Consider the following 26,652-nt stretch of genomic DNA (forward strand, 5'->3'; position numbering starts at 1 on the left):
ATTTTTATTAAAAAGATTAAAAATTAACTTTAAAGTCGACGATTTTTCTGACATTTATGTATAGAAACAAAGCGCCTGTCTTCGAGATTAAGTTAATGTCAACAATTTATGGTCAGTGAGACACCTTTACTCATAGAGTAAACGTGTATACTAATACTGACGGTACATATAGAGTAAACTGGTGTACTACATTCGTTCAAAAGTATGTAACAGATAAAACGCGTTTTATACCTTTTTAAATATATATATTCTTAGTCAGGATAAATAGGCCAGTCAATTAAAATAAGTTTAATTTTAATATTTTTTTTTACCAATTTCTGAAAATAAAATCCACAAATTACAATTAAAGAAACGATTCCATCATGTTTAAGGCAAAATCCATCTACAAAGCTACAGGCAATTTTCTTTAACTGCATATGTCCCATCTCCAAAATATTGTACAGCTTTTGATTACTTGAGTTCGTATGGGCGTCCAAATTGAAATATTTTTTGATTATTTAAAAATGTATTATTATTATCGGGTAGTACACGAATACGTTTTTTTCAAAGAAAACTAACCATGAATGGCTAGACATCTGCTACCATTTCATATGATAAATTAAAGAGTGCAACAACAAAAATTAAAGAGAGAACGCCTTAGTCGAGTTCCCCGACTTTCAGATACCCTATACTAGTTAGTATAATTGCGAACGAGAAATATTCAAATTTTTCTGGCATATAGAAAAAGGATTGGTTTGCAACAATGCGAAAAATTAAAAGAAAAAAGTTAAAATTAAAATCAAAAGTGTGGGCGTGGAAGTTTTGAGCGTTATAGTGGGCGTGGTAAAAAGTTATTTTGCAAATCGTTAGAAATTTTAAAGACTATAAAAAAAATCGGAACTTTTGTGTGAACGTGGCAGTTTTTGGCTGTTTTTTGGGAGTTAGAGTGGGCGTGGCAAAAATTGGATACAAACTTGCGAAGCGTCTCTGGAACCTACATACATGCCTAGTTACAGCTTTCTACCTTTTACAGTTCATGAGATCGATGCGTCCATACGGACTTGGCCAGTTCGACTGTGCTTCTTGATTCAGATCAAGAATATATATAATTTATATGGCCGGAAGGGGCGATCTTGCCGATCGACAATTTAAACAAATTTTTCCCTCGTAGTCCAACTAGCTACTGGAGCAGCACGCTCTTGATGCTCAGTTGGGCCCACAGGTATTTTTCAGTAATTTTCTAATAAGCAAATGCATTCAAAACATGGAAATGAAAATGGGACCGTAGTTTTTTTTCGAATTTGGGTTGGGCCAAATCTTTTGATTTCGTTTTTAGGTGCTATGCTTTTCGCCAAATGTTGCTATGGGAATGTTTTGTTTCTCATCGATTCTTGCTGCTTAAACACCTGTTTTATCTTCAAACTTTGTCAAAATCAAACAACGTGAAAAAATGACTTTTATATTTGCAATTAAGTAATTAAATTAAATAGCATTACTTACAAACAACACTTTTGGACCTCCTTTAAATTAATTTATAAATTCTTTTATATTTTATAAGTATTTATTTGCGATAGCTTTTGGCGACGTACTTATCGACCCCCGGCCAAATAGAAAACCGTTGCCGATGGCAACATTTTGTTGGTCAAATCTGAGGTGAGGTCAGAAATAAATTTTGTATAAAATAACTAAGTGGCAGAATTATCTTGTGGTGATGTGGAAAAACATTAATAGACCACTGAGTAAACTATTTTTTTCCTTTGTAAATAAGATCTGATTAGATAGTTTGTTTTCACATAACTACACTTTTTTGTTTTGATATTTTTCATTTCATTAATCCTTTCCAATTTTGATCAGTATGCCAATAATTGTTTCGCAGATGAACACCTTAATGCGTAATTTCTATAGATATGCCAAAAAATTTTAAAGTTTTTTGTACGCACCCCTGGGTAATGGGTATCTGATTGTCGACAGACTCGACTATGGCGATCTGCCTTGTTTGTATTTTATCCGACTTTGATGGAACATTCTAAAATTATAACTTACCTTATGTTTTTTGCAGTGGGTTTAAGAGCATTAAAATAAATTTTATCGTTACAAGTTATTGTTAGATAAGGTTGCGATTTGTCCGAGAAAAATTCTTGGCAAAAAAAAAACTGCTTGCCCCAATATCTTCAGAAATTTGGAACCTTTCCGCAGAACGTTCACAATTGTAATCTTTTTAATAAAACAACATACAAAAGTTTTGATATCAACTTCTGTGCCGACTTTGCTTTTAACTTTATAAAAGCACAATTGTCCAAATTTTATAAAATAAAATCATTCTCTTCATTAAAATAATTAATTGTAACTTTTTAAGTTTTTTCAGTTGTAATTGTTATTTTTATCTCATGATAATGCCGTTTTAACAAGAGAGAACGTTATATTCGAGTTCCCCGACTATCTGATACCCGTTACTCAGCTAGTGGACGTTAAAGTGGGCGTGGTAAATCGATAGACATTTACAAGACTAATGCAAAAAGGAAAAAATATAAAAACATTTCAGAAGTGTGGGCGTGGCAGCTTTAAACGTTTTGTGGGCGTTAGAGTGGGCGTGGCAACATGAATCGACAAACTCTATGTTTTATAGTTCCTGAGATCTCGACGTTCATACGGACGGACATGGCCAGATCGACTCGGATATTGATCCTGATCAAGAATATATATACTTTATATGGTCGGAAACGCTTTCTTCTGCCTGTTACATACTTTTCAACGAATCTAGTATACCCTTTTACTCTACTAGTAGCGGGTATAAAAATTACATTTTGTTATCGATCGATAGGTATATCGACCACTACCAATTTTGTTAAAAACTTTCCACACTAAACTGAGTTTCGCTCGATATTAAATAAAACGTTCACACTGTGTTGAGGCCAATTTCAAAGTAAACTACGATTTCACTGAATCAGAATCCTTAAGGAATTTCACCATTATTGCATCTAAGTCTTCAGCCCAATTACATTTTTGCTGAGGTAAAAGTTACCCGGTGGAGTCAAAATGATCTAGTAAAAGCCGAACCAATTTATAATTTCTTAATTCGTTAATTTTTTAATCAATAAAATGAAAAGATGCTATTAAATAACTGAACGAAAAGTACACACATAGGACTGAACACATTTTTTTGTATATTTGCTTTCAGAAATCCGATTTATTAAAGTGCATTAGCATTTTGGAAAGATAATTAAATAAACTAATACAAGATAATTTATTGAAATCATTTATTTTACAATTTTTTATATGGGCTCCAAAATAGTTTCCCGATTTTAAGAAGTTTTACATATACCACCCAGTTTTAATTTCGATTTCCTCAAGACTTACACGTAATCTATTTTACTTACCCTGCAAACTTTCGAAAAAAAACATTGAAAAATTATATTTTATGATTTTCTGCGGTATCTCAACATGCAACAATTTTTTACGACTATTTCAGAAACATTTACCGTACTAGCCAAAGAACTGATCAAAATAACAATATTACGAACCATAGACTGCCATCGTTATTTATTGTTTTAAAAGTAGGAAAGTCCTTGGTTTTGTTTTTAATGGTACTAGCACTAACCACTGCAATACAAATAAAAATTCTCTTGAGATTGTAACATGTATGGTGGCAATTCCATATGTAGACTCGAAAACCCTTTAATTCATCCTATTTCATAACGAATCTCATTTAGTTATTTATATGGAATCATTATCATATATGAACGTATGAATTATCTAGCCCCACACGGATATTGAGAAATGAAAGAGATCGATGAGAGGCCAGGCCAGTTTCCATCATACAACTAAAAATAGCAGCGAAAACGGAAGCAAGATTAAGTGTGGAATTTCAAGTCGTCGTCAAAGGATCCAGTCCGACTATAATAGTTGATACGTCGGAGGATAAGTCGGCGGTACAGTAAAATTGTTCAAATTCCCAATATTGATAAATTAAAACAAAAATGTTTTTAACGGAGTAATGGAATAGAATGATTGGTTTTGACAATTTGTTTTTCTATTTATTTTTTGTGGAAAATCTTATCAAATATTTAAAATTTATACCGGTTTACTTTTACCATTTTTCCTTGTTAGCCATTTAATTTTTTGAGTTGCCTATAGTCACTCGGATAATTCATTATTTTAATTAGTTCGTGTATGTATCGTAGTCGACTTCGTACCCTCGGTTTTTCACCGAAGTGTTGGGAATGGTATCCAAGGTGTTTGTAATGTAGTATACCATAGACTTTTTACCAATCGACAAACCTACAAAGATAAATACATAAACATAATTGTATAAATGAAAAAAATTTAATTTAACGCAAGATATTTTAGAAAAGGTATTTCAGCACTTTAGTTTTCATCATGAAATGACAGAGACGAAAAATAACATCATAATAATTTCTCAAATATAATATATGCAACTATTTCAGATTTATCCATTTCTAAGTCTTAAGAAGTTACTTATATTTGCAAATAAGATTTGCTTAAAAACATTTTTACTTTGAAATAACTAAGTAAGGTGCAACTAGTTACAAAGCACATTAGGTGTGAATAGTCGATTACTAGTTATTACTACTGTAGCGTAAGTATGAACATCCTTTCGAGCCGTATAAAAGTAAAAGAGATAAATGTTATAAAGAAAATATAAAGTACTAATAGTAAGCTTAACTGTTTTCGAAAATATGCTAAAAATAATAAAAAAAATTGTTTCTTTAGATTAAACTTGTTACCAATTGTACCACAATGGTACCAATGTACCAGCAAGCTCTTTAAATAATATAAAGGTTGAATCAGGGCGACAAAATTAAAAATAAGACAGTTAACAGATTGTTAAAAACTAGTTTTATTGCACATTTTATACTTATTGGAATTTATAAATTAATTTTTAAACATACCTGTGAATTTTCGGCTTCTTTGAATATATCTCGATCGTTTCGAAACGGAACCTATATAATGTACAAGTAAGTATCGGCTTAGCGCCAAAATATAAGATATACATACCACATTCAGGAACGACAACTGGAACAGACGTATGCCTAAAAGACGGAAGATTTTACAGAAGCCCACAAACTAATATAACAAGTCAACAAATAGTTTATGCAATTTGTAGTGAAATGTATTTTATGTTTGAATGCAATACATTGCAAAATATGCATTTCATATTCAATTTAAACAGCTTCCTGTACTGGGGGCTCATAACCTTCGGGGCGGTCGATTACGGCTCCCTCGGAGGAAACAACGGCTTCCACGGATTTGCCACCACCATCGCCATGTAGTTCCAGAAGCTTTGAGACGTCGAAGCGCGGTTTCTTCAATACCTTGACTTTACGAATGTAAACATCATGTAACGGATATATGCGCTGACAGCTTTTTTCAATGTCTTTCGCAATTGAGTCCAGAGCAAGTTTGTTAACTAGCTGCTTTAGATCGGCACCACTAACTTCGTTGGTAATAATGTCAGTCATACGAGCACGAATCTTCCTGACTTGCGATTGTTGAGCATAACATGTCTTGCGCTGAGACTGCTGATCCTTGGCAGTAAATCCGATACAAAACACTCGCAAGAGGTACCCATCTACAGTCTTTGCTTCAACAATAGCTTCAATTAGTGTTTGCCACTTTTTAACCATTGACCTAACCAATATTGAAATTTTAATAGGCACTTAAATTTGTATGTATGTAATATATAAGGTCGAAAACTTGTGTATAATGAACGCCTACTAACCTGTACTTGTCCGTAGTCAAGTCCATGCCATGAAAGTTACAAAGCACATTTCGGTCTTGAACATCCTCTGCAATCAGACGGAACTTGCGAAAAGAACGTTCTGGATCAATATCCTTTTGCAAGTCAGCTAAAGACACCTCAAAAACGCGACCCTTTAAATAATCCGACGCTATTCTTTGACCCTGGGTACGGTTTACAAGTGTTTTACCGATTTGGCGGGTTTGAAACATATTCGGTGCTTTAACATCGTACCAATCCTTGCGCGAAAACGGATCCACCACCTTCTTTTTACCGCCCTTCTTGCCACCCTTGGAGAGACCTTTATTTTTGCCAACTGCCATGTTCAACGAATAAACCGGAAAAGGTCGAATCACGTTGGCGACGTATGTGAAAAGAAGGAAACCAGTAGTGGTAAACGCCGGCAGTTTCATTTTAAAATTTCAGACGACGTACTAATAGAATATGTTTGTGTTATATCGGTTTCCCACATTTCATTAGGCTGCGTCGTTCCGAATTTTCTGGCGCAGTGTAGACGTTCACCTTTTTTTAGTTAAGGGAAAAAATGAGCTATTGGTATGGCATTAAGGGCAAAGTTTGGAATTCTTAATGAACCTGATACGTTTGTAGTTTTGTATACAGGAGAAGGAATAACCCCTTCCATGAATTTCGAGAAAAATCTTTTAACATAACAAAAAAATCTTTATATAACGAAAAAATAATTAAGCAGAAGCCGTTTTAGGACTACCTATTATTTCTGTTTAATTTTTTATTTTCTGTTTATTTTAGTCTAATCTGGGTTTGTATTATTTTATGACTATCGGATTTTTCCTAATCTATAAAAGGATTCATTAAAATAACTTTATGTTTAATTTATTAGTCTTAGCTGAAGATAGAAATCTTTTGTAATAAAAACGGAAGCAAGTTGCGTTTCGGCCATGTTTATTGTTATCGATTTGATGTTTCCGTTTTTCCAAGACCATCGCACATCATTAACCATATGTTCGCACACAATACAGCTGGCCTATTTATCACAATAAATTTTATATATATTTTATATAAGCAAAATATACAATATAAACTATGTATAGTCCATCCCAATTCAGATAAATTGATTCATGATATTTTCAATTTTAATCCTCATTTCCAAATGATGATTTTTTTATGGAAGCAAATTATTCGATATAATACTCACTTTATGAGTCAAGGCTGTTTTTTTATGAACGAACACGCCCGGAGCGAGCAGCGCATTTTTTAAAAAAAAATTTTAAAATTGTGGGCATAATATTTCCCGGTTTGTGGATGTGTATTTGTGTTTGATTTTATTTTTATATGCCATATCTTTAAAAAAAGTAAGTGAAAATAGCCATTAGACTTCAAATGTAGTAATTGAATGCTCTTATATTGTACATACAACTTACCTATTTAAGAGGTTCGCCTGATCAAATATCCGGTCGTTCCAAAACTAGTACATATGTTGCATTATTTAAATTCTTGTACCATCTCGAAAAAGCATTCGGATACGCTTATACAAAATTGTGGGTGGAAAAGGATAGTTCTTCTGGAAAGTGCCTGTTTTTATTTCTTATTATTTTTAAACCCGTTACTGGTAGAGTAAAAGGCTATACTAGATTTGTTGAAAAGTATGTAACAGGCAAAAGGAAGTGTTTCCGACCATACAAATTATATATATTATCATCAATAGCCGAGTCGATCGGACCCTGTCCGTCCGTGTAAACGTCGAGATTTCAGGAACTATAAGAGCTTGCAAGTTGACATGTAGCACGCAGACTCCAGGGACATAGACACAGCGCAAGTTTGTTAACCCCTGTTGCCACGCCCACTCTAATGCCCACAAACCGTCCAAAACTACCACGCCCAAACTTTTAAAAAATGTTTTGAATTTTTTAATTTTTTTTATTAGTTATGTAAATTTTTATCGATTTGCTAAAAATCTTTTTGCCACGCCCACAAACTTCCCTAAACTGCCACGCCCACACTTATAAAAAATGCTTTGATATTTTTTTACAGTTTTATAGTCTTGAAAATTTCTATCGATTTGCCAAAAATCCTTTTGCCACGCCCATACTAATGCCCACAAGCCGCCAAGAACTGTTAGTGTTGAAATTTCGTCTTCGCACTTCCACCAGCTGAGTAACGGGTGAACTCGATATTTCTTGTTTAAAAGTGCATATTTGTAGAAATAGTTTGCATATATATTTTGAAGGCTTTTAATTTTAATACAAATCCTTATACTCGGTTCCGAAAAATTCACCAAAAAGTTAAAAAAATCACATTTTGTGTTGGCCTGTCAAAAGGTTTTCGGAAGCAATAGGCATGCAGAATTTAGTTATTTAAAGATGTTTTTTCAAACAAGCTGGTTTTTCCGAAAGTGTTAGAACTAAACTTTCTTAAAATTTAAAATTTATAACAATTTGTTTGCGGTCAGATAAGAAAACCAAAAAAAATGGTAACTTCAAAAAATTGTTCTGTGGAAATTTTTTGGACGGAGCATTGGAAAAATATTTACCTGTGCACGGCAGTTTACGCGGTTATATTAAGCACCGATGGTGTGGTCCAAAGAAGACTACTATATAGAACCGTATAATTCAAAATCTGCAACGTTGCCTAAAGGCTTTTAAATGTGAAAATGCTTTGCTTCTACTAAATATATTGAAGTTGAAAAATTTAATTAATCAATATTTAGTTAAAAAATAAATTAGACTTAAAAAATTGATAATTAGGAAGTAAATAAATAAAACTAAACTTCAAATTTACAAAATTATTCAGTGCAAAACATAAATTCCACAGCGAGTTAAGTGTTGCTAAGGCTAGGTAGTATTTTCGGCGTCGATGGCGACGCACAGTGGCGCCTTAGATACTTTTGGGTTACAAAAATCATAACTCTTGAGCCAGTTGAGATATTTTCATAATTTTTTATTAATGAAAGGTAATTTAAGTACCTTTCGAGTGGTCATACAATATGGTGTGATAAATAGTAGATTTTATACTCGAAAATTAATCAGGCATGCTCCGGTAATCGAATTCGTAAGATTTTTACGATTTCGATTTTAAATCTGATCTTATTTACTAAGGGAAAAAAATAGTTAACTCAATGGTCTATTGATGTTAATTCCACATCCCTACAAAATCATTCTGCCACTTAGTTATTTAATAAAAAATATATTTCTGACCCCATCCCAGATTTGACAAACAAAATGTTGCCGTCGGCAACAACAATTTACGATTTGGTAAAGGGTCGATAAGTACGTCACCAAAAGCTATCGCGAGAGTTGCGTGGAGAGTTCGTGGAACGAAACAGGCAGGTAAAATTACTTATAAAATGCAAAAAAATAATTGCGAACATCGAAATTAAAACTTTCAAAAAGGTGGCAACTTTAGATTTTCTCAAGACCTCATATATCTGCCTTCTCCTGGCTTCAAAACAAGCAATGGCAAATATATTATTTGATTTAGAGAAATAAAATAAAACAGGTGTTTGCGCAGCAAGAAGCGATGAGAAACGAAACATTCCGATAGCAAAACCATAGCAAAAATTTTACGAAAACCAAAGCACCTAACAATCGTGAGCCAAATCTCAAATCGAATTCGAAAAAAACTTACGATTACCGGAGCATGCCTGAATGTTGTTTGAGGTAGTTTTCTCAATTGTTATCCAATTTCGACAAATACTTTTCATTTGTTTTCTCTGAAAATGCTAATATGGTACATATTTAATGTTTTGAAATCAAAAAATAAATACATTTTTAAGAAAAAAATTGTTATTTTTAATTTTATCAATTTTTTATCTAGTTTTACCTTTTTGTTCAAAATAATCATTCAATTTTACTTCATTTAATCTTTTTGAAGGATCGTTAATCATTATACATTCATTTAAAATCATTACAAAGTCAGGGATTGAAAAACAAGGCGCCAATACAGGAAAAAATGTATGTCCGCCATACAATTTTGTACTGCGCAGCAACTGCGCTTTTAGCAGAATTGGCACTAAACCGCGCGTTTTTTACGCTGAGTTGAAAGTATCTTTTGCTTTGGAAATTCGGGGTGCAACGTCTGGGGACCCGATCTCTTTTGATTATGATAAAGAACATATTTAAGAACAACATCTCATACTCCAAACCCTGGGAATAGTTGGTAATCGATTTTTTTTCATCAAAGTTGAAAAATATGTGAAAATTAGTACTTCGGTAAAACAGGTATGCCTGCACGTGCAAATAATATTATACATTTATTCAACCTTGGTTTTACAGAGATTGGATGACCCTTTCCATAGAGACCATAACCAAGCCGGTCGGTTACATATTTTACCTAAAAAACGACCGCAAAGTCCGAAATTTCTATAAAAAAAAAACCTGCATTACCTGTCGAATGCGATATCCCATGCAACGATCCGTTATCATTAAAAATTTGATTTTTGTATAGTATCTGTATCTTTTGCGCCATTGTGCGCCGTCTTGCCAGTCACTTCTTTTACTTGAGACCAAAAGAAAATTTCACAATATGCCAGCAAATAATGAATATTTTGTTATGTTTTGGGGAATCTCGGATACTATTTTAAAATTAACTTCCCAGTGAATTTGAAAACATCCCGTATTTTTAATAAAGAGAGAAAAATGTTATTTTCTTGGGCTCCAATTAGAATATAAATTCATAACGCTAAACGATAATATAACGAGGTTACTCGCAACTCGCTAGTTCACGACATTCATATTGTCTTAAAAACGACAGATGTAGCGGAAAATATAATTGGCATTGCTAGTAAAAGCTTTTTCCTAATCCGTCATATTGGCATACACATTAGAGTTGCCATCCTGGTTTCTATACATCTGATTTCTACACATTTCGAGAACTACCATCCTTATATCTAAACATCTCCGGGGACGCAATCCGATTTACACGCATATAGAGAGCTACAATCGTGAATTCTACACATACCGGGAGTTGAAGGAGTGATATCCCAATTTTGCAGATATCAAGAGCAGCCATTGTGATTTGTAAACAAATCGAGAGGTGCCATCCTAATTTGTGCACTGTGTATCGATACACAAAAACTGCTGAATGCTTATCATGTACATAACCCTTGTCAAGAATTAAGCAAGAGCTCAAACCACTTTTGGGAATTGAAATGTATTTATCAAACTTTAGCTCCAAAAAACCTAATACAAATAATAATACAAACGTCATTATTGTATTTTAACATTTAACAATCTATAAAAAAGTTGAAAAGAAAAAAGTTTAAAAGAAAATCTCGTGTTTTGAATATTTGTAGATTTAATGCGCATTGAGTCAATCGATGTAAGTAAAATATCGAGAATTGCCGGCGCAGAACATCGATGCACGCCTGCTTATCGACAGTTGCCATCGTCGTTATTCCAGCTCTAATTTAAAAAAAATTCGATCAACGCAGACGTGGTACGGCTCTGTAAATCGTTTTAAATCTGATATCTTTTTGAAGCGGGAATTATTTTATAGTAACATTCTTTGTTTTGTGCCGGGTTGAATATAATTTAATTATGCGCCTTATGTCAAGTACAAAATGTGTACATATAGTTGGCCGTCGCGGGTGCGCGCAATTGTGCTTTTATGAATAAATATACATATATGCATAACCTGCTGTCTTAGTATAAGTGTATGTAAGCCAAAAACAAATATATATAAGTGTTTATCGGTATTCGTGTGCTGGCAGAGCAGCGATCAAAGCTGCGTTCGTTACTCGTTGACTGGCCCAAGAATGAAAACTCGTGCAAGTGTGTTAATAAAATTTATACGTATGGATGTATGCACATACAAAAATATTATGTCTGATTAATTAATGCGTGTGTGGCTTTAATTGTGAAACCATATTCAATGAGTATTTTTCTCTCATATAACAGTGTGTTAAAAATAACAGAAAAGTTTGCTGCAAATTTGTTAACATTTGGAGTGTTGCGGCTTTGTGGATAGCTTTTTAGTACAACTGATGTATAAAGGAATAGAATTTTACTGCTAAAATCTCTCGGATTGGATAATCTAAATATCACTGTAAGTGCCACTTCCCAAGTTCGAATATACCAACATCCACCGCCATCGGTTCAAGTTTTACAACATAGCCAAACTTGCGCACTTTTTCGCTCTTCAGGAAACCCTTTACCTTCCTGATTTTATTTTCTGATTTCTGAGTTGCCATGGCTCCTAAAAGTCAGTGGCCCAGACTTTCCAAGTCTTGGTCCACCTTAATATAATAATAATATAATAATATTTTCTGATTACTTGAATATTTTAAATAACTTAAATATTAAGTTATAAACCATAGAGCACCGCATTGGCGTGTTCATATAGATACTCATGAGATATATATACATATGTACACATACGTACACCGCTGCATGTATATGTAAACACGGGATCGGATCCTCTGCTTCGAATGCAGAGAGCCGACAGTACTCACACACACCCTGATGTTTGTTTGTTTATTTGCTGAAAATACAGTTTTCTGTATTCTGTTTTACGCATATATTTTTTTTGTTTAGACTGTCGTTTCCGTCTCTACCTGTTGATACGCCACAATCTCGTCTCTAAATAGAAACTCGTTGTGTCATTAGTCTTGAGCCGTACGTATTCTGCGTTGTTTTTGTTATTGCCGCTGGCGTCGTCTAAAAAGTTGTTACCCTAAACTAGTATGTAGTTAGCTATTTCCCGCATCACGTACTGCCTACCTATCCGTTTTGTTCCAATCTCCGCCGGCCCAGTCAGGTAGCAGATAAATCCTGCGTCCGAAATCGAAATGTGACAGTGTTATGTACATATGTATATATCATGCATATCCAAAAGGATCATTTAGATCTGAGAAAAGTAAGAGTAAGAGAAAATGTTTCCTTGCAGGTAGATGCAATAGTTATTTCAAAGTAAATTTAAGGACAAGGTTATTTTAACTGTTTATGAAATGTAGAAGACATGTGAGTCTAGTATCTACAGCTATTTTAGAAATGTTGGGGAGGTATGTAGTTGAAGAACACACGTTAAATGTTTGCAATGCCTGCAGACTTAAAAAAATATTCTTCAAAATTGTTTAAAAGTCCTTAACATTTGCTTGGCGAAATGACAAATTAATAAACTAAGCCGTTTTAAATTTGTTACTAACGCCCACTTTAACGCCCACAGACCGCCCTAAACTGCCACGCCCACACTTTTGAAAATGTTGATATTTATTTAAATTTTCGTTAGTCTTGTAAATTTCTCTCGATTTTCCAAAAATCGTTTTGCCACGGCCACTCTAACGCCCACAAACCGCTAAAAACTGTCAGTGTAGAAATTTATCCTTTGCAATTCCACCAGCTAAGTAACGGGTATCAGACAGTCGGGGAACTCGACTATAGCGATCTCTCTTGTTTTTCTATAACTCTGTTATATTTTATTTAACTTTTAATAACATTTTTGTATAACTTTTTTTAAGAAAAAATTTGTATTTCCAAAAATGTGTCATGTCGAGCATAACTTTATTGTGCTGTGTATTGAATTTTTCAAAAACTTTACACGGAGTATACGAATAACATGCGAAGGCGAATATTTGCTCAAAATATTTTTGCTGTGCTAACTCTAATATCCACAAATTACAAAATGTAGAAACATGGTAGATAACTTTGTCAACATTTAGACAACCCTATAAAAATTGTCAGAATCCCAGCACTACTTTAGAATAAATAAGAATGCATCGCTGGTGGTCACTCTGGAAAGCAGTTGCTCCCTTACGTGTAAATGCATCTCCAACTCTACTTCGTATTCAAACGATTTTTTTTGGATCCCATGGATAAAATTCTTGTTAAACTTATAATGAATTTTAGCAATTGAGTAAACGATATCTGATAGTCGTGGAAATCGACTTTGGCTTGCCAGCTTCCAAGCTTCTTTTTTTTTGTTAAATAGTCCTGTAAAAGCATTTGATGTTTACTGCAAACAACTATTTGTCCTTTATGTCAATGTTTTTGAATAATATTTTTATAATACTTTTAAAAGCTTATAAGCTATAAGTTGTTATATATAATATTTTACCTTTTTGCTTTATTTTCAGATATGCCCTTAAAGAGTATGATATATTATTATGAAATTCGGTATAACCATATGCAGTGCAAAGAAGTCTCGCGAGCCTATGTAACTTTTGCAGTTGACACGATTTAGGCAACTACGACCCAAACGTCAAAAACATGCCTCATACACACAGCAGGCATGGATCATCTGGAGATGATTTATGTAGTACTGATGAAGTGAAGATTTTTAAAGACGAAGGAGACCGTGAGGATGATAAAATATCATCAGAAAACTTATTAGTTGAAGAAAAGTCGAGCTTAATAGATTTAACTGAAAGTGAGGTAATAAATAAATTTAAGAATTAATTCAAAACTATTTTCTTTCTTTTATCACTTTAAACAATTTTTTTAAATTAAAAATGTTTTTATTAATTAATTCATATTTGGAAAGTATAATTTTAAATGTGTACAAAAATTATTCATTCCAAGATATGAATGTTGCTAATATGTTTCTTTACATCGTTTATGAACGTAATTATGGTTTGAATTTGATTTTTTCTTTGTACATAGGAAAAGGGTCAAAAAATTGCAAGACCGGACCACAGCCCTGTTTTTAGTAAGTATATATTATAAAGTACAATATGTATAATCGTTTAGAGTATTAAGAATATTTTTTTAACTTTTATTGTGCGATGATCTCAGAGTTAATATCATAAATCGTTGCTAACTAACAAGAAATATACATTTTTATCAATATTTATATATACTTTTCTATTGACTTTTTTTATTGACATAGTTACATACATACAATTTTTTAATTTTAAAAAATAGGGTTTTTTTACTCGGAATACTTTGTAACATTATTCTTGAATCGCTTTGGCTGAGATGTATAGATGGATATAGATAGATAATTATATGATAATATATACAAAAGCATACAAAAGTTTTCATATAAACAGAGCTTATAAATGTTCGACCATGCTTTGGCTGTATTGCTCAAAGCAATACATTTGATTGTGTTGAGGTGCAGACTGAGCTAAAAGTTAGCGTCAAAGAGAGTATGTTGACTAAGTTAAGAGCGATTGGTAGAGTGGTAAGGTTAAGGTTAGAAGGCGCGTCGGATAAGTAACCGGCTACCTTGACTTATCCTGGTATCCATCGTTTCATGGTGCTAACAAGGTGATGAAGATTGTTCACCGGCACGCACTTACCTTCTTTTGTTTTGTGTTTATATACGATTATGTGTATTCGTAAAAATTCATAAAAACTCGTATGTGTATATATGTATGTACATGTATACAAACAATGAGTTTTTATAAAACTTCTACACGAAGTGAAATAAACTACCGATAAAAACCAACTTCACATTTTGCCATTCTAGTTTGTTTATTTTACCACCTTCTGGAAATTAATATGAATCGAAATTACCATGCGTCTTTCGGGAATAACAACCGTCGTTATCAAACGACAACACCATTTAACGAGGAAAAACTATTAAATTCAGATATTGTATTTTCCTATTTCTATCAATATGCCAGCAAAATATCAAAATTTCTTGTTTGCACTTCCGCTTTCTGAGTAACGGGTACATAATAGTCTAAGAAACGCGACTATAGCGTTCTCTCTTGTTTTTATCTCGTTAGGAGGTTTATTTGTTTTATATCAGCTGTCTTATTAGTTTACCTCAACATTTTAACCATCCTGATAAACATAACTTAGTTACTAAAAATGTAATGTACTTGATTTTAACACCTATTTTTCTACGGAGGAAAAGCATAGAAAGCATTTTGGAATTCCTTTTTAACGACAATTAGCACAAGTCTTTAGCCCCAGGTAGTTATGAGCGTAATAAAATTTAGCTTTTTATACCTGTATTCCCGATAAACTAGCGGGTATTTTCAAGGACTATACAGCTTTGTAAACCAGCGGGTTTTTGCGTTGTTCACTTTTACACATTTATCGCTTGGTTTGCAATCCCTTTAGGATTTGCATTACCTTTCGATTGTTGAATCACTCTTATGATCGGACTAGTACAGAAGATGTTTATTTCTTTGTATATATATAGTAGCCGCTTTCGCACACCCTCCTTGGTAATGTCAAAACCAATAATCAGATCAGATCCTTTTGGTCTCTATGACCAATAAATATTTTAATCACGCTCACTAGTCTATATCTATATCAATATTTCACAAGAGTAATACAATTTCGTCTTTTTTTATACAATTTTTGCAATTCTTGTTGGAGATCTTGGGGAATGTTAGACTAGACAATTATGCGTAGGCGTGGACCAATAAAATGGCAAGCAGTTGGGCGGACGGCCCCTAGACATGGCCGTTGATGCTGATTAAGAATACATACTGCTAGAAACTTGTGACCAAACATTAATAAAAGGTACAACTAAACAATTTTAGAATATTCATAATATTAATGAGCCTATAGCTGCAAAATTTCACACCTAAAAGCGAAACAAGAAAAAATTAAGCTAGTAAGAGTGCGGGGAAGAAATTTACTTTTCGTATATTATGTGCGTATTATTATGTGAACTCCAAAGTTCACCAAATTGATTAATTTTCAGAGCTTTGGGGAAAAAACTAGTTTGAATAAGTGTTTAAACATATATAATAATTTTTTTGCACATTTCAGATAAGCTTGATCCCCACGCTCCTAGCTTCAATATGGGTTACTTAGTTTCTCCTTATTCGTATGCCAATGGTGCGCCCAGTGGCTTACCGGTAACTATGGTAAGTAATTCTTATTTTACATATTTATAATATATATGTATCTATTTTTTATGCATTATTTACTTTGTCTTCTTGTGTTAAGCAAATATTGTTCTGTTAAATTTTTTTTGTATTTACTTTTAGGATTTTGCACTCATAAAATATTATATTTCCGATTATACCACCAAAACGGAGATACTAAGCTGAAAACATTTAAAATTATTATCCAGGATTTTTATACCCGTTACTTGTAAAGTAAAAGAGTACTTTAGATTCGATGAATGTATTTAAATGGTCCAAAAAGTCGGATACGCTGCCCTACTCTACAAACTATTATTGATCAGGATTACTAGCCGAGTCGATCTGGCTATCCGTTCGTCTGTCTGTCCGTGCGAACGATCTGATCTCGGTAACTTTCAAAGGTAGAAAGTTAAAGACGTAGTGAAAATACATCTTAGAAGATTCTTGGGCGTGGCAACGTTTTGTAACAAAATTGGCAAAGTAGTTGTAAAAAGAAACAGTTTCTTAGCTGGTATCGTTCTTATAAACAACCAGATGGACACGATCAAATCAAATATACCTTATAGGGTCGGAACACTTCTTTTTATCTATTACTTTACGAGTAACGGGTGTGTACATTTGGGGGTGGTTTCTGAGTATATAACAAAAGACTCCAGCTTTTAGCTATGGTGGTTGTTCCTCTTGTTTTTCTTTGGTTCTGCCGTACCTCTCATTACTTAACACATTAAAGCAGCACAGAGAATGCTATGTGTGCTATTGAAATATCTGCATTAATTACAGTCTATGTACAAGTGAGCAATGAAGAACCAAGAATATTACGATTGAAATAATATCTATTATGTATGCAAAAAAGTGTAAAGTTACCATTGATTTCAAAGTTACGTATTTTCACAATCACTTGTGTACTGACTGAAGCTTGGTTTGTTACTTCATGTCACCATTTTCTCTGTTTTACCAGAGCATGCAGATAGAGTTACAAAATATGAGGATATCTAAATCTGACTATTTTGTAATTCTGATCAATATTTTCTAAAGTTTCTTACGAAAACGACGTGTAAAGTTTATGATAAATTAGTTCTAAATTGGCGCGAGTCCCACAAATAATTTATGAAGTCCAAAATATGGATGGTCTGAGAAAACATCTAAGAAAACATATTGCAAATATGAAAAGAATTAAAACAAATATGCACCGTTCACATCTGTTTTATCGATGGGGGTAGAAACGCATTTACTGCCGGGCGGCACGTTTCATATGCGTATAGCAGCGGCGACATCAAAGAAATGTTCAGTTTCACTGAATCATTTGCCGCTGTACTCATCACAGCTTGTTATTATTATTGGTTGCGTGCTCCTTATTTGTTTCTATTTTATTCGTCAACTCGTAATAACATGGCTATTATCAGTGATCAATTGAAAGCCCACCTCAAGAATTTCAATACAAAAAACAGAGAATCTAGGGTGAATTATTTGATAAGATTTTGTTTATCTCTGCAAAAGATATTTAAAGGCAAAAGTTGTTGTTCTGTAAAAAAGACATTTAAATAAATTGGGAGTTTGCAAGAAATTTACCTTATAAATTCGTATATATCCTGGAGCTCTAATTGGAGCGTACTAGTTAAGTAGAAAAGTTTTAAGGCTATGTATTATGTTTAAAAATATTCGCTGGTCGCTGGTGTAGTTCAAGTAAATTATATATCCCTGCAGTTCCATTGTGGTTTTGCTCAAAACTTTGTATGTAAAAGTAATGTAATGTAAACAAAATGTACTTTTCCTATACCTTTTTTAAAAAATATCTTAAAACCCGATTTAAAAGTGTGTTTTATTTTGTGCTTATATGCGTTTATACACTATATATATTGTTATTTTAACATCTTAACAGTCAATTTAATAGAATAAAACTATTATTTAACTTTTTACGATTTTTCAAAAACAAAAATTCTTTAACCTGTGGTTTTTTGTATAAAAATACTAATGTATATAAAATAACGCGATGACGGATTCGTTTAAAGTGGCTAAACTTCGAAGTTCCTTGAACCTAGAAAAACTATTGACTACAAAAACTATGTACAACAATAAAAAATACCAAGTTCAAAACTATGTGGAAAATTATAAAAGTTTAATTGCTAGTTTTTAGAAACGTGACGTGTGACCATTTATTATTATTATTTGCCAAAATCTCCATTACATTTTTAAAAATATGCAGTTTAAAGTTTAAAAAAGTTAATGAATGATTATTTGCTAAACCAACACGACTTTGAGATCCTATTTCTCTGCATTTTTGATCATGATTAAAATGTTTGGGTTCAGTGATTTATGTTAAATCATGTTTTTTCCTTGTTTGGTGTCTTCAATTACACTCGTCTTGATATATTTTAATTAATATATTTTGTATACTAGGCCAACAAAATTGGACTGCCTCCGTTTTTTTGTCACAATGCTGATCCGTTATCGACACCACCTCCAGCGCATTGCGGAATTCCTCCATATCAACTTGATCCTAAAATGGGTAAGTGTGAATTAATTCGCATAATATAAATATACTAATAGCTGTGTGTGTTTTTTTTTTAAATAGGGGAAACATTTTATTAAGCTTGATTTATTATGTACATATATATATACCCGTTACTCGTAGACTAAAAGGGTATACTAGATTTGTTGAAAAGTACGTAACAGGCAGAAGGGAGCGGTTCCGACCATATAAAGTATATATGTATGTATATTCTTGATCTGTATATTCTTGTCTGTCCGTCCGTATGAACGTCGAGATTTCAGGAACTATAAAAGCATGTAGACTCATGAGACTCCGCAGCGCAAGTTTGTTGACCCATACTGCCACGCCCACAATTTTGAAACATGATTTGATATTTTCTCATATTTTTATTAGACTTGTAAATATATATCGATTTGCAGAAAAGCTTTTTGCCACGCCCACTCTAACGTCCACAAACCGCCCAAAGCTGCCTAGCCCACACTTTTGAAAAAGGTTTTGATATTTTTTTTACATATTTGTTAATCTTGTAACTTTCTCTCGATTGGCCAAAAATCATTTTGCCACGACCACGCTTACTAAAAAACTAAAAAAAAAACTGTCAGTGTTAAAAATTCTCCTTCGCAGCTGAGTAACGGGTATTTGATAGTCGGGTAACTCGACTATAGCGTTCTCTCTTGTTTATAAAAAGAAATTGCAAAAAAAAACTACTGAAAACTTAAAATTATCAATTGCGTTATACCTTCTTGTGAACAAATGTCAAAACACATGAAAACCAACAATTTATTCATTCGAGTTTTACGTTCTCTGTTTGCGGTTTGCCAATGCTTTTGTTCTTTTCTTTATAAAGAGTAACCCCACAAAATTATTGACTTTCTCACCCTATTTATCATAGACGAAATTCATACAAATTATGAAGTAATAATTGCGTATGATGCGATTTCATTTGTACACATCGTTAATCCTATAGCAATGATTCTGCCAAATTTCCTTCGTTGTTTGTGCGCTCTGAATAGAATTTGTGGTGGTTTGAATTTGAACCCCAGATATAGGGCTGAGTAAGTTTGCCGATCAAATGGGAACCAGCAGCGTAACTAAAAGGCGTGCACTTAAGAGGTCCAATGGATTACACGGCGTTATGGACCTTCACAATGATCAAGTATTCATAATTGAATAATACAATAAAACTTGAACCAGGCAGAAGATACGCCCGAATACGGGCATACGAATTCACGGGTAAATGTTCCAGTCCAATTAGAAGATTAGAAGATTATTATTATTATTATTATTATTATGAAAACGGCCAAAGGCGAGGCGGGGGTTTAGTGGGTGCAAGCCCCACATACCTTTTTTGCGACGGCAAACGGGAGATGCGTGAGGCATTCCCCCTTCTCAACCCAAAAAAAAAAAAAAAATATTATTATTATTATTATTTATTTATTTATTATATTTTTAATAGGCTGTGGTACAGTGTACATAAGCGGTTAATTGATGGACTAATAGAACAACACAAATAGGGGCGTTTTCATTTTTTTAGGAATACAGAGCAACCGCCCTCTGAGTGAAGTGGTTAAAAGAACTTTGCACATGACCTAAAACTACCCCCATTAATCTTTTCAGCAAACCATTATACAACTCAAACCTTATATTAAAAGCCGGTTTCGTATTGCCCCATGAATCCACAGAAATAATATGAACCATTAGATCCTAAGATTGTGATTAAAAAACAAAAAATGTAAATTAACAAAAAAACCAAAAGTTTAGTTAAGGTTTTACAACTAAGCACAGCTTTAAACAAAGACGGATGAAAGCTCATGGCGCAATTGTAAGAAACTCCAGATAATTTAAAAATTACGGATTAGTTAGTAAATTAAGTGCTTGTTAAACTTTTTTAAAATTAACATAAACTATTTACCTTAATAACTAAAGCTTGGTTGTTACAGTAACGGTATATAAAATGTTGAACGTTCTAAATTAAAGTTGCGCAGCGTCGGCGTCACTAGAAGCCGCGTGCTTTCTAGCTTTTATAGATCCCGAGATCACAGGGGTTATATGGACAAATAGACAATCAGATGGACAGTCTGACATAGATCGACTCGGCTAGTCATCCTGCTCAAGGATATGTGTACCTTATAGGGTCGGAAACGATTCCATCTATCTGTTACATTCTTTTAAACCAATCTAGTATGACCTTTTACTTTAATAATCACTTAAATGTTTTTTGCACGACTAAATTACCTTATGATCCTGATCGAGCCTATATAATTTGAATAGTGTCGGAAAAACTCTGGAAACTAAGGACTTATCAGTTCTTACTCATTAGGGAAGTTAGATTTGTAACAATTTTGGTTCAATATTTTAAGATATGTTAAAAAAAAACGGAACTTATTTTTTTTTAAGTCTTTAAAAGCAACCATACTGCGTCTATAAGGTAAAGTAATTTTGATTTTTTTTATACCCGTTACTCGTAGAGTAAAAGGGTATACTAGATTCGTTGAAAAGTATGTAACAGGCAGAAGGAAGCGTTTCCGACCATATAAAGTATATATATTCTTGATCAGGATCAATAGCCGAGTCGATCTGGCCATGTCCGTCTGTCTGTCCGTATGAACGTCGAGAACTCAGGAACTACAAAAGGTAGAAAGTTGAGATTAAGCATACTGACTCCTGAGACATAGACGCAGCGCAAGTTTGTCGATTCATGTTGCCACGCCCACTCTAACGCCCACAAACCGCGAAAAACTGCCACGCCCACACTTTTGAAAAATGTTTTGATATTTTTTCATTTTTGTATTAGTCTTATAAATTTCTATCGATTTGCCAAAAAACTTTTTGCCACGCCCACTCTAGCGTCCACAAACCGCCCAAAGCTGCTACGCCCACACTTTTGAAAAATGTTTTGATATTTTTTCATTTTTGTATTAGTCTTCTAAATTTCTATCGATTTGCCAAAAAACTTTTTGCCACGCCCACTCTAGCGCCCACAAACCGCCAAAAACTGTCAGTGCTGAAGACTCCTTCGCACTTTCACTAGCTGAGTAACGGGTATCAGATAGTCGGGGAACTCGACTATAGCGTTCTCTCTTGTTTTTATTGCCTGTTTATATGAATACACCCAAAATAATTTTTTTTAAATAATACTTATTTGATTCGAAAATTTTTCCTTCGCTTCCTGATGAAGCGTATCTGATAGTTCAGAAACTTTATTTTCTTTTGTTTTATCACAATCCCACCTTTAGAAAATAGTCCTTATTTTTCGATCGAATATTTAATTGAAGATTCTACTAAAAAACTTAAAGCACTAAAAGTTCGTAAAATTTTTTTTTTTGGGTATGAGGTTTGTAATTATTTAATTAAATGTTAATGCTTTAGTAACCTGTAGAGGTGTTTGAAAAGTTTCCTTTACTTTTGGTTAAAAAAAAATAACTATAATATGTAATATGATGTAATCACATGCAATTTTTAAAGTAAATCCCATATACTTTATTGCAAGTTCGGTCTATCAAGATGTTGTATAGATTATTTTCAGATAATGTAAGCTTTGTTCAATATACGGCATGATATAACAGTATTGGCACTTAGAGCTCAAAAAATGGTTTCCCTGTTGAAATTGATAGTAGTTGATAAATCCTTTTTAAGGGTTGCGCGACAAACGAGAACAAATGTTAGGGGAGGACATTGCTAATAGGGCATGACCCTTTCAATGGGATATTGTAAGGGGAAAAACATCCTTAAAAACATGTTGCACAACCACATAATAATGACATTTTTTTTGTCGATAGATTAATTCATGCTTGCCGCCGTTTTCTATGGGACGCGGTACAGCCCGCGGGTGATTGCAGTAACCGTGTCGTCACCCTTCTTAGTTGTGATTCCTGCTGCAACGCGTAACAATTGAACTTGAAAACGACAACAAAAGAACAAATTTTAGGGGCAAGAATAAGAGACAACAGTGAAGAATGAAATAGAAAGGCCAACAAATTTTCAATTAAAATAAAAAGGCTTGGGACAGAATCTGAAATTGCTTAATAATCCTATATTTATACATCTACTTTACGGTTGATTAGAGAGCAATTTCTGTTCTCTTCCCGCTGTACACATTTTTCCGGATAGCTAATGTTTATAATATCTTGCTGTTTTTTAAAGTAAAATGTTTTTGGGACAACGTTTGTCGACAAGAATTATCATTTCGTTCTAACAATTCAACGCGTAACAAAATAAAATTTGACCAAATTGCAAAAATGTTATTATCAATTTCCTTAAAAATTAAATAATATAACATTTTTTCATTTTTTTTTAAATGCTACGTAAATTTAAGAACTTGTGGTTTATAAATAAACAAAACTTACATTTCAGGCTTAACTCGACCAGCGATGTACCCATTTGCAGGAGGTCAATATCCCTACCCAATGCTAAGTTCAGATATGTCTCAAGTGGCATCATGGTATGTTTATTATAATGATCTTTAAATTGTAACTAATATACATTTATTTTTAGGCACACTCCTTCTGTTTACTCCGCATCTAGTTTTAGAACTCCTTATCCCTCCTCTTTACCGATAAATACTACACTTGCAAGGTAATATTTTGCTTTTCGGACATTATAAGTGTATTTAGCCATCCATGCTTCCATGAATCAAGCGTAAAATAGCTTGTACATTTTTAATTCATGTTGGTTTTGATTTAACGCTATTATAATTGTTATAAAAAAAGGTAATGCGCGTGGCTTGTTCTGATAAATTTTTGGTTGTAACGCGTATTTTGTAGATTAATCTAATGATCTAATGACGAGCTTGGCTAGTATTTCTTTCCCTAATGAAACCATATAGTAAATAATGAAATGTTTTTCAACAATTGTTTTTTCTTATATAATTTCAGAAAAATTTAAATTTAATTTAAAGTTTGCTTTTATTTATGGTATCTTTTCCAGAAGAAAGTAACAATAAGTGTACTAAGTGTTAATAGGGCATAAAGTTGTGTTGAGTCTATCTAGGTAACGATATGATAGTTCAAAAAATTTGTATTATATTGAATTGTTTTTTAATAGGAATTTATTTCTTTTGCCAATATCTTGCAATACATTCAAATTCTATGGTTTAAAACATAAAAAAAAAATATTAAAACATAAAATTATTTATGTTAATAAGTAACAAGGTTAAAACTAAGAAATTTGGTTTTAATTTATTTTTTTGAAAACTTATCAAATTATATGTTAGAAGTTTAAAGTTAAAACAAAGGACGAAATTTTAACGTATTTTTTCCAAGATAACTGAAGTTACATTAGTCATGTCCAGTTACGACCATTATAGCCGTAGCACAATTTGAATACTGGACCTCGGACCAACTTACGGAAAAACCGGTCATTTTAACAATAATTTAAAAAATTTTGTTGTATATTTTTGTATGCGGTGGCTAAGTTGGCATTACATGTCCCATTTTTAATGTGATATTTCTATAGAATACCTATTTTTTACATCTTATTTGCAGTGATTTTCCATTCCGTTTTTCACCTAGCCTTTTGCCTTCAGTACATGCCACATCGCACCACGTTATAAATGCTCATGCTGCTATTGTGGGGGTTAGCTCTAAACAAGAATGTGGTGTTCAGGACCCAACAACGAATAATAGATATCCAAGGTAAGAGAGTTACAAATTCACCAAAAAATTAAAATCTTTATCTTTTAGCTTAACGTTGTATCAAAATTTTGTATAATGTCAATTGTATAAATAAAAAAAATTTTATTATTAGTATGAGTGTTAGGCATTCCCATTTTATTTCCATTAAATTCTAGAAGACAATAAATTAGGTAGATTTTTGTAATGATTTTTATTTTAGTTACGGTGCTTTAAAGTTTTAATTTGGTGGGTGGGAATTTTACATCCGCCATCTTGAATTTACCAATGGCTTTCTTCACTGCATATACACATATACATACATAAGGTATGCATAGACAGTCCTCTAACTATATATAAACTCTCTCATTGGTCCTCTCATGGATATAGCGCCTGCGCATTTAAGACCAACCCCTAAAATGAATTTCGAGTTTCATTACCCCTTGACTTTAAAGTTCTGACTCATATAATTTCGAAAATTTACATAAACTCGTGGTACTTAAAGTAAATTAGCATAGATAAAATGATGTTTCAATTTACAATTAAACTGGGCTATACATATTATTTACCTTCTAAAAAAGAAAGCACAGAAATGCACAGCTCCTTCTTGACAAGTTACTTTTATACTTAGGACTAGGCCTTAAATTGTAATTTGTGACATTGTTTCCTTTATCGGGAATGGTTTCCAACAATATACGTAAAACAAGAGAGAAGTTACATGCATTATCACATAATCTTTTAGTGGACTCCAAATTACACCGTGCATTGGTATTCAAAACAGTAAACGGTGTTTTAGATTAATTGCATGGTACATATTGCAGGTGCAGTGCAAATATTTAGTATTGGAATAATCCGTTCAATCAAACACTAAAAATTAGTTACCCTTAAATTTTTTACCTCTATCTGTATGGAAGGATATACTATATTCGTTCAGATCACTAGATAACTAGCCGAGTCGATCTGGCCATGTCCGTATGTACGTCGGTCTCTCGGAAAATATAAAAGATAGACAGTTGAGCATGCAGATTGTTGAGACATAGACACACAAGTTAGTTTCAGAAGATTAGCATGTCAAACAAACAGCACAAAACTGCAACGCCCAACATTTTTGTGAATTCTAGTGAATTTCTATGGATAAAAAAAACCTATTGGCCACACGCGCCCACAAACCGCCTAAAACTGTCACTCCCATACTTTTGAAAAATGCTTTCATTCCTTTGTTATTTTGTTAATAGTCTTGCCTATTTCTATCGATATGCCAAAAACCTTATTGCAATTTCCACTGTAATGCCCACAAACGGCCTAACATTGAAAGTGTGGGCGCACTTTTGAAAAATGCTTTGTTTTAGTCTCAGAGTGGGGTGCGCAAAGATATATAGAGCCATAGAACTAAAAATCTGCGTTTAATATCCGATCAGAACCTTCTTTATATAATAAAAATTAGTTTGTTTATTGGTCTGTGTGTATGTCGCCCCGTATAATATTTTAACTTTAGTAATGGAGCTTATTTTATTAAATCGCAGCTTAAGCTAAAGAATATGTTTTTTGTATTAAATTTTTATACCCGTTACTCGTAGAGTAAAAGGGTATAATAGATTCGTTGAAAAGTATGTAACAGGCAGAAGGAAGCGTTTCCGACCATATAAAGTATATCAGTAGCCGAGTCGATCTGGCTATGTCCGTCTGTCCGTATGAACGTCGAGATCTCAGGAAATACAAGAGCTAGAAAGTTGAGATTAAACATACAAGCTCCAGAGACATAGACGCAACGCAAGTTTGTTGATTCATGTTGCCACGCCCACTCTTAACGCCCACAAACCGCATAAAACTGCCACGCCCACACTTTAGAAAAATGTTTTAATATTTTTTAATTTTTGTATTAGTCTTGTAAATTTCTATCGATTTGCCAAAAAACTTTTTGCAACGCCCACTCTAACGCCCACAAACCGCCAAAAACTGTCAGTGTGGAAGACTCTCCTTCGCACTTCCACTAGCTGAGTAACGGGTATCAGATAGTCGGGGAACTAGACTATAGCGTTATTTTTAGACATTATGGAGGTTTTTTCAAAAA

At 33.2% G+C, this 26,652-nt stretch overlaps 2 protein-coding genes across 7 annotated transcripts in view; one reads left to right on the forward strand and one right to left on the reverse strand.

Moving 5' to 3' along the window:
• Positions 1-5,085: 5,085 nt before the first annotated feature.
• Positions 5,086-6,106, reverse strand: LOC122622832 (40S ribosomal protein S3a). The gene is made up of 2 exons (XM_043801385.1): positions 5,720-6,106; positions 5,086-5,628 (listed from the first exon to the last, which is right to left on the reverse strand). Exons 1-2 carry the CDS (start codon positions 6,058-6,060, stop codon positions 5,163-5,165), a joined length of 807 nt encoding a protein of 268 aa, XP_043657320.1. The 5' UTR covers positions 6,061-6,106; the 3' UTR covers positions 5,086-5,162.
• A 5,035-nt stretch (positions 6,107-11,141) lies between these two features.
• Positions 11,142-26,652, forward strand: part of LOC122622926 (protein pangolin, isoforms A/H/I/S) — a 41,543-nt gene continuing 26,032 nt past the window's right edge. For 4 of the 6 annotated variants that reach the window (XR_006326364.1, XR_006326365.1, XM_043801704.1 and 1 more), the window contains exons 1-8: positions 11,142-11,758; positions 13,785-14,082; positions 14,311-14,356; positions 16,384-16,481; positions 18,879-18,987; positions 23,326-23,413; positions 23,467-23,547; positions 24,456-24,605. Coding sequence is in view for 4 of the 6 variants with exons in the window: in XM_043801704.1 (XP_043657639.1) it covers positions 13,918-14,082; positions 14,311-14,356; positions 16,384-16,481; positions 18,879-18,987; positions 23,326-23,413; positions 23,467-23,547; positions 24,456-24,605 (737 nt within the window). In the remaining 2 variants the exon portion in view is untranslated. The remainder of the gene's footprint in view (positions 11,759-13,784; positions 14,083-14,310; positions 14,357-16,383; positions 16,482-18,878; positions 18,988-23,325; positions 23,414-23,466; positions 23,548-24,455; positions 24,606-26,652) is intronic. The other 2 variants (XM_043801702.1, XM_043801703.1) reach the window with 2 other exon arrangements.

The sequence above is a fragment of the Drosophila teissieri genome, chromosome 4 (genome assembly GCF_016746235.2).
Source record: "Drosophila teissieri strain GT53w chromosome 4, Prin_Dtei_1.1, whole genome shotgun sequence".
NCBI lineage: Eukaryota > Metazoa > Arthropoda > Insecta > Diptera > Drosophilidae > Drosophila > Drosophila teissieri.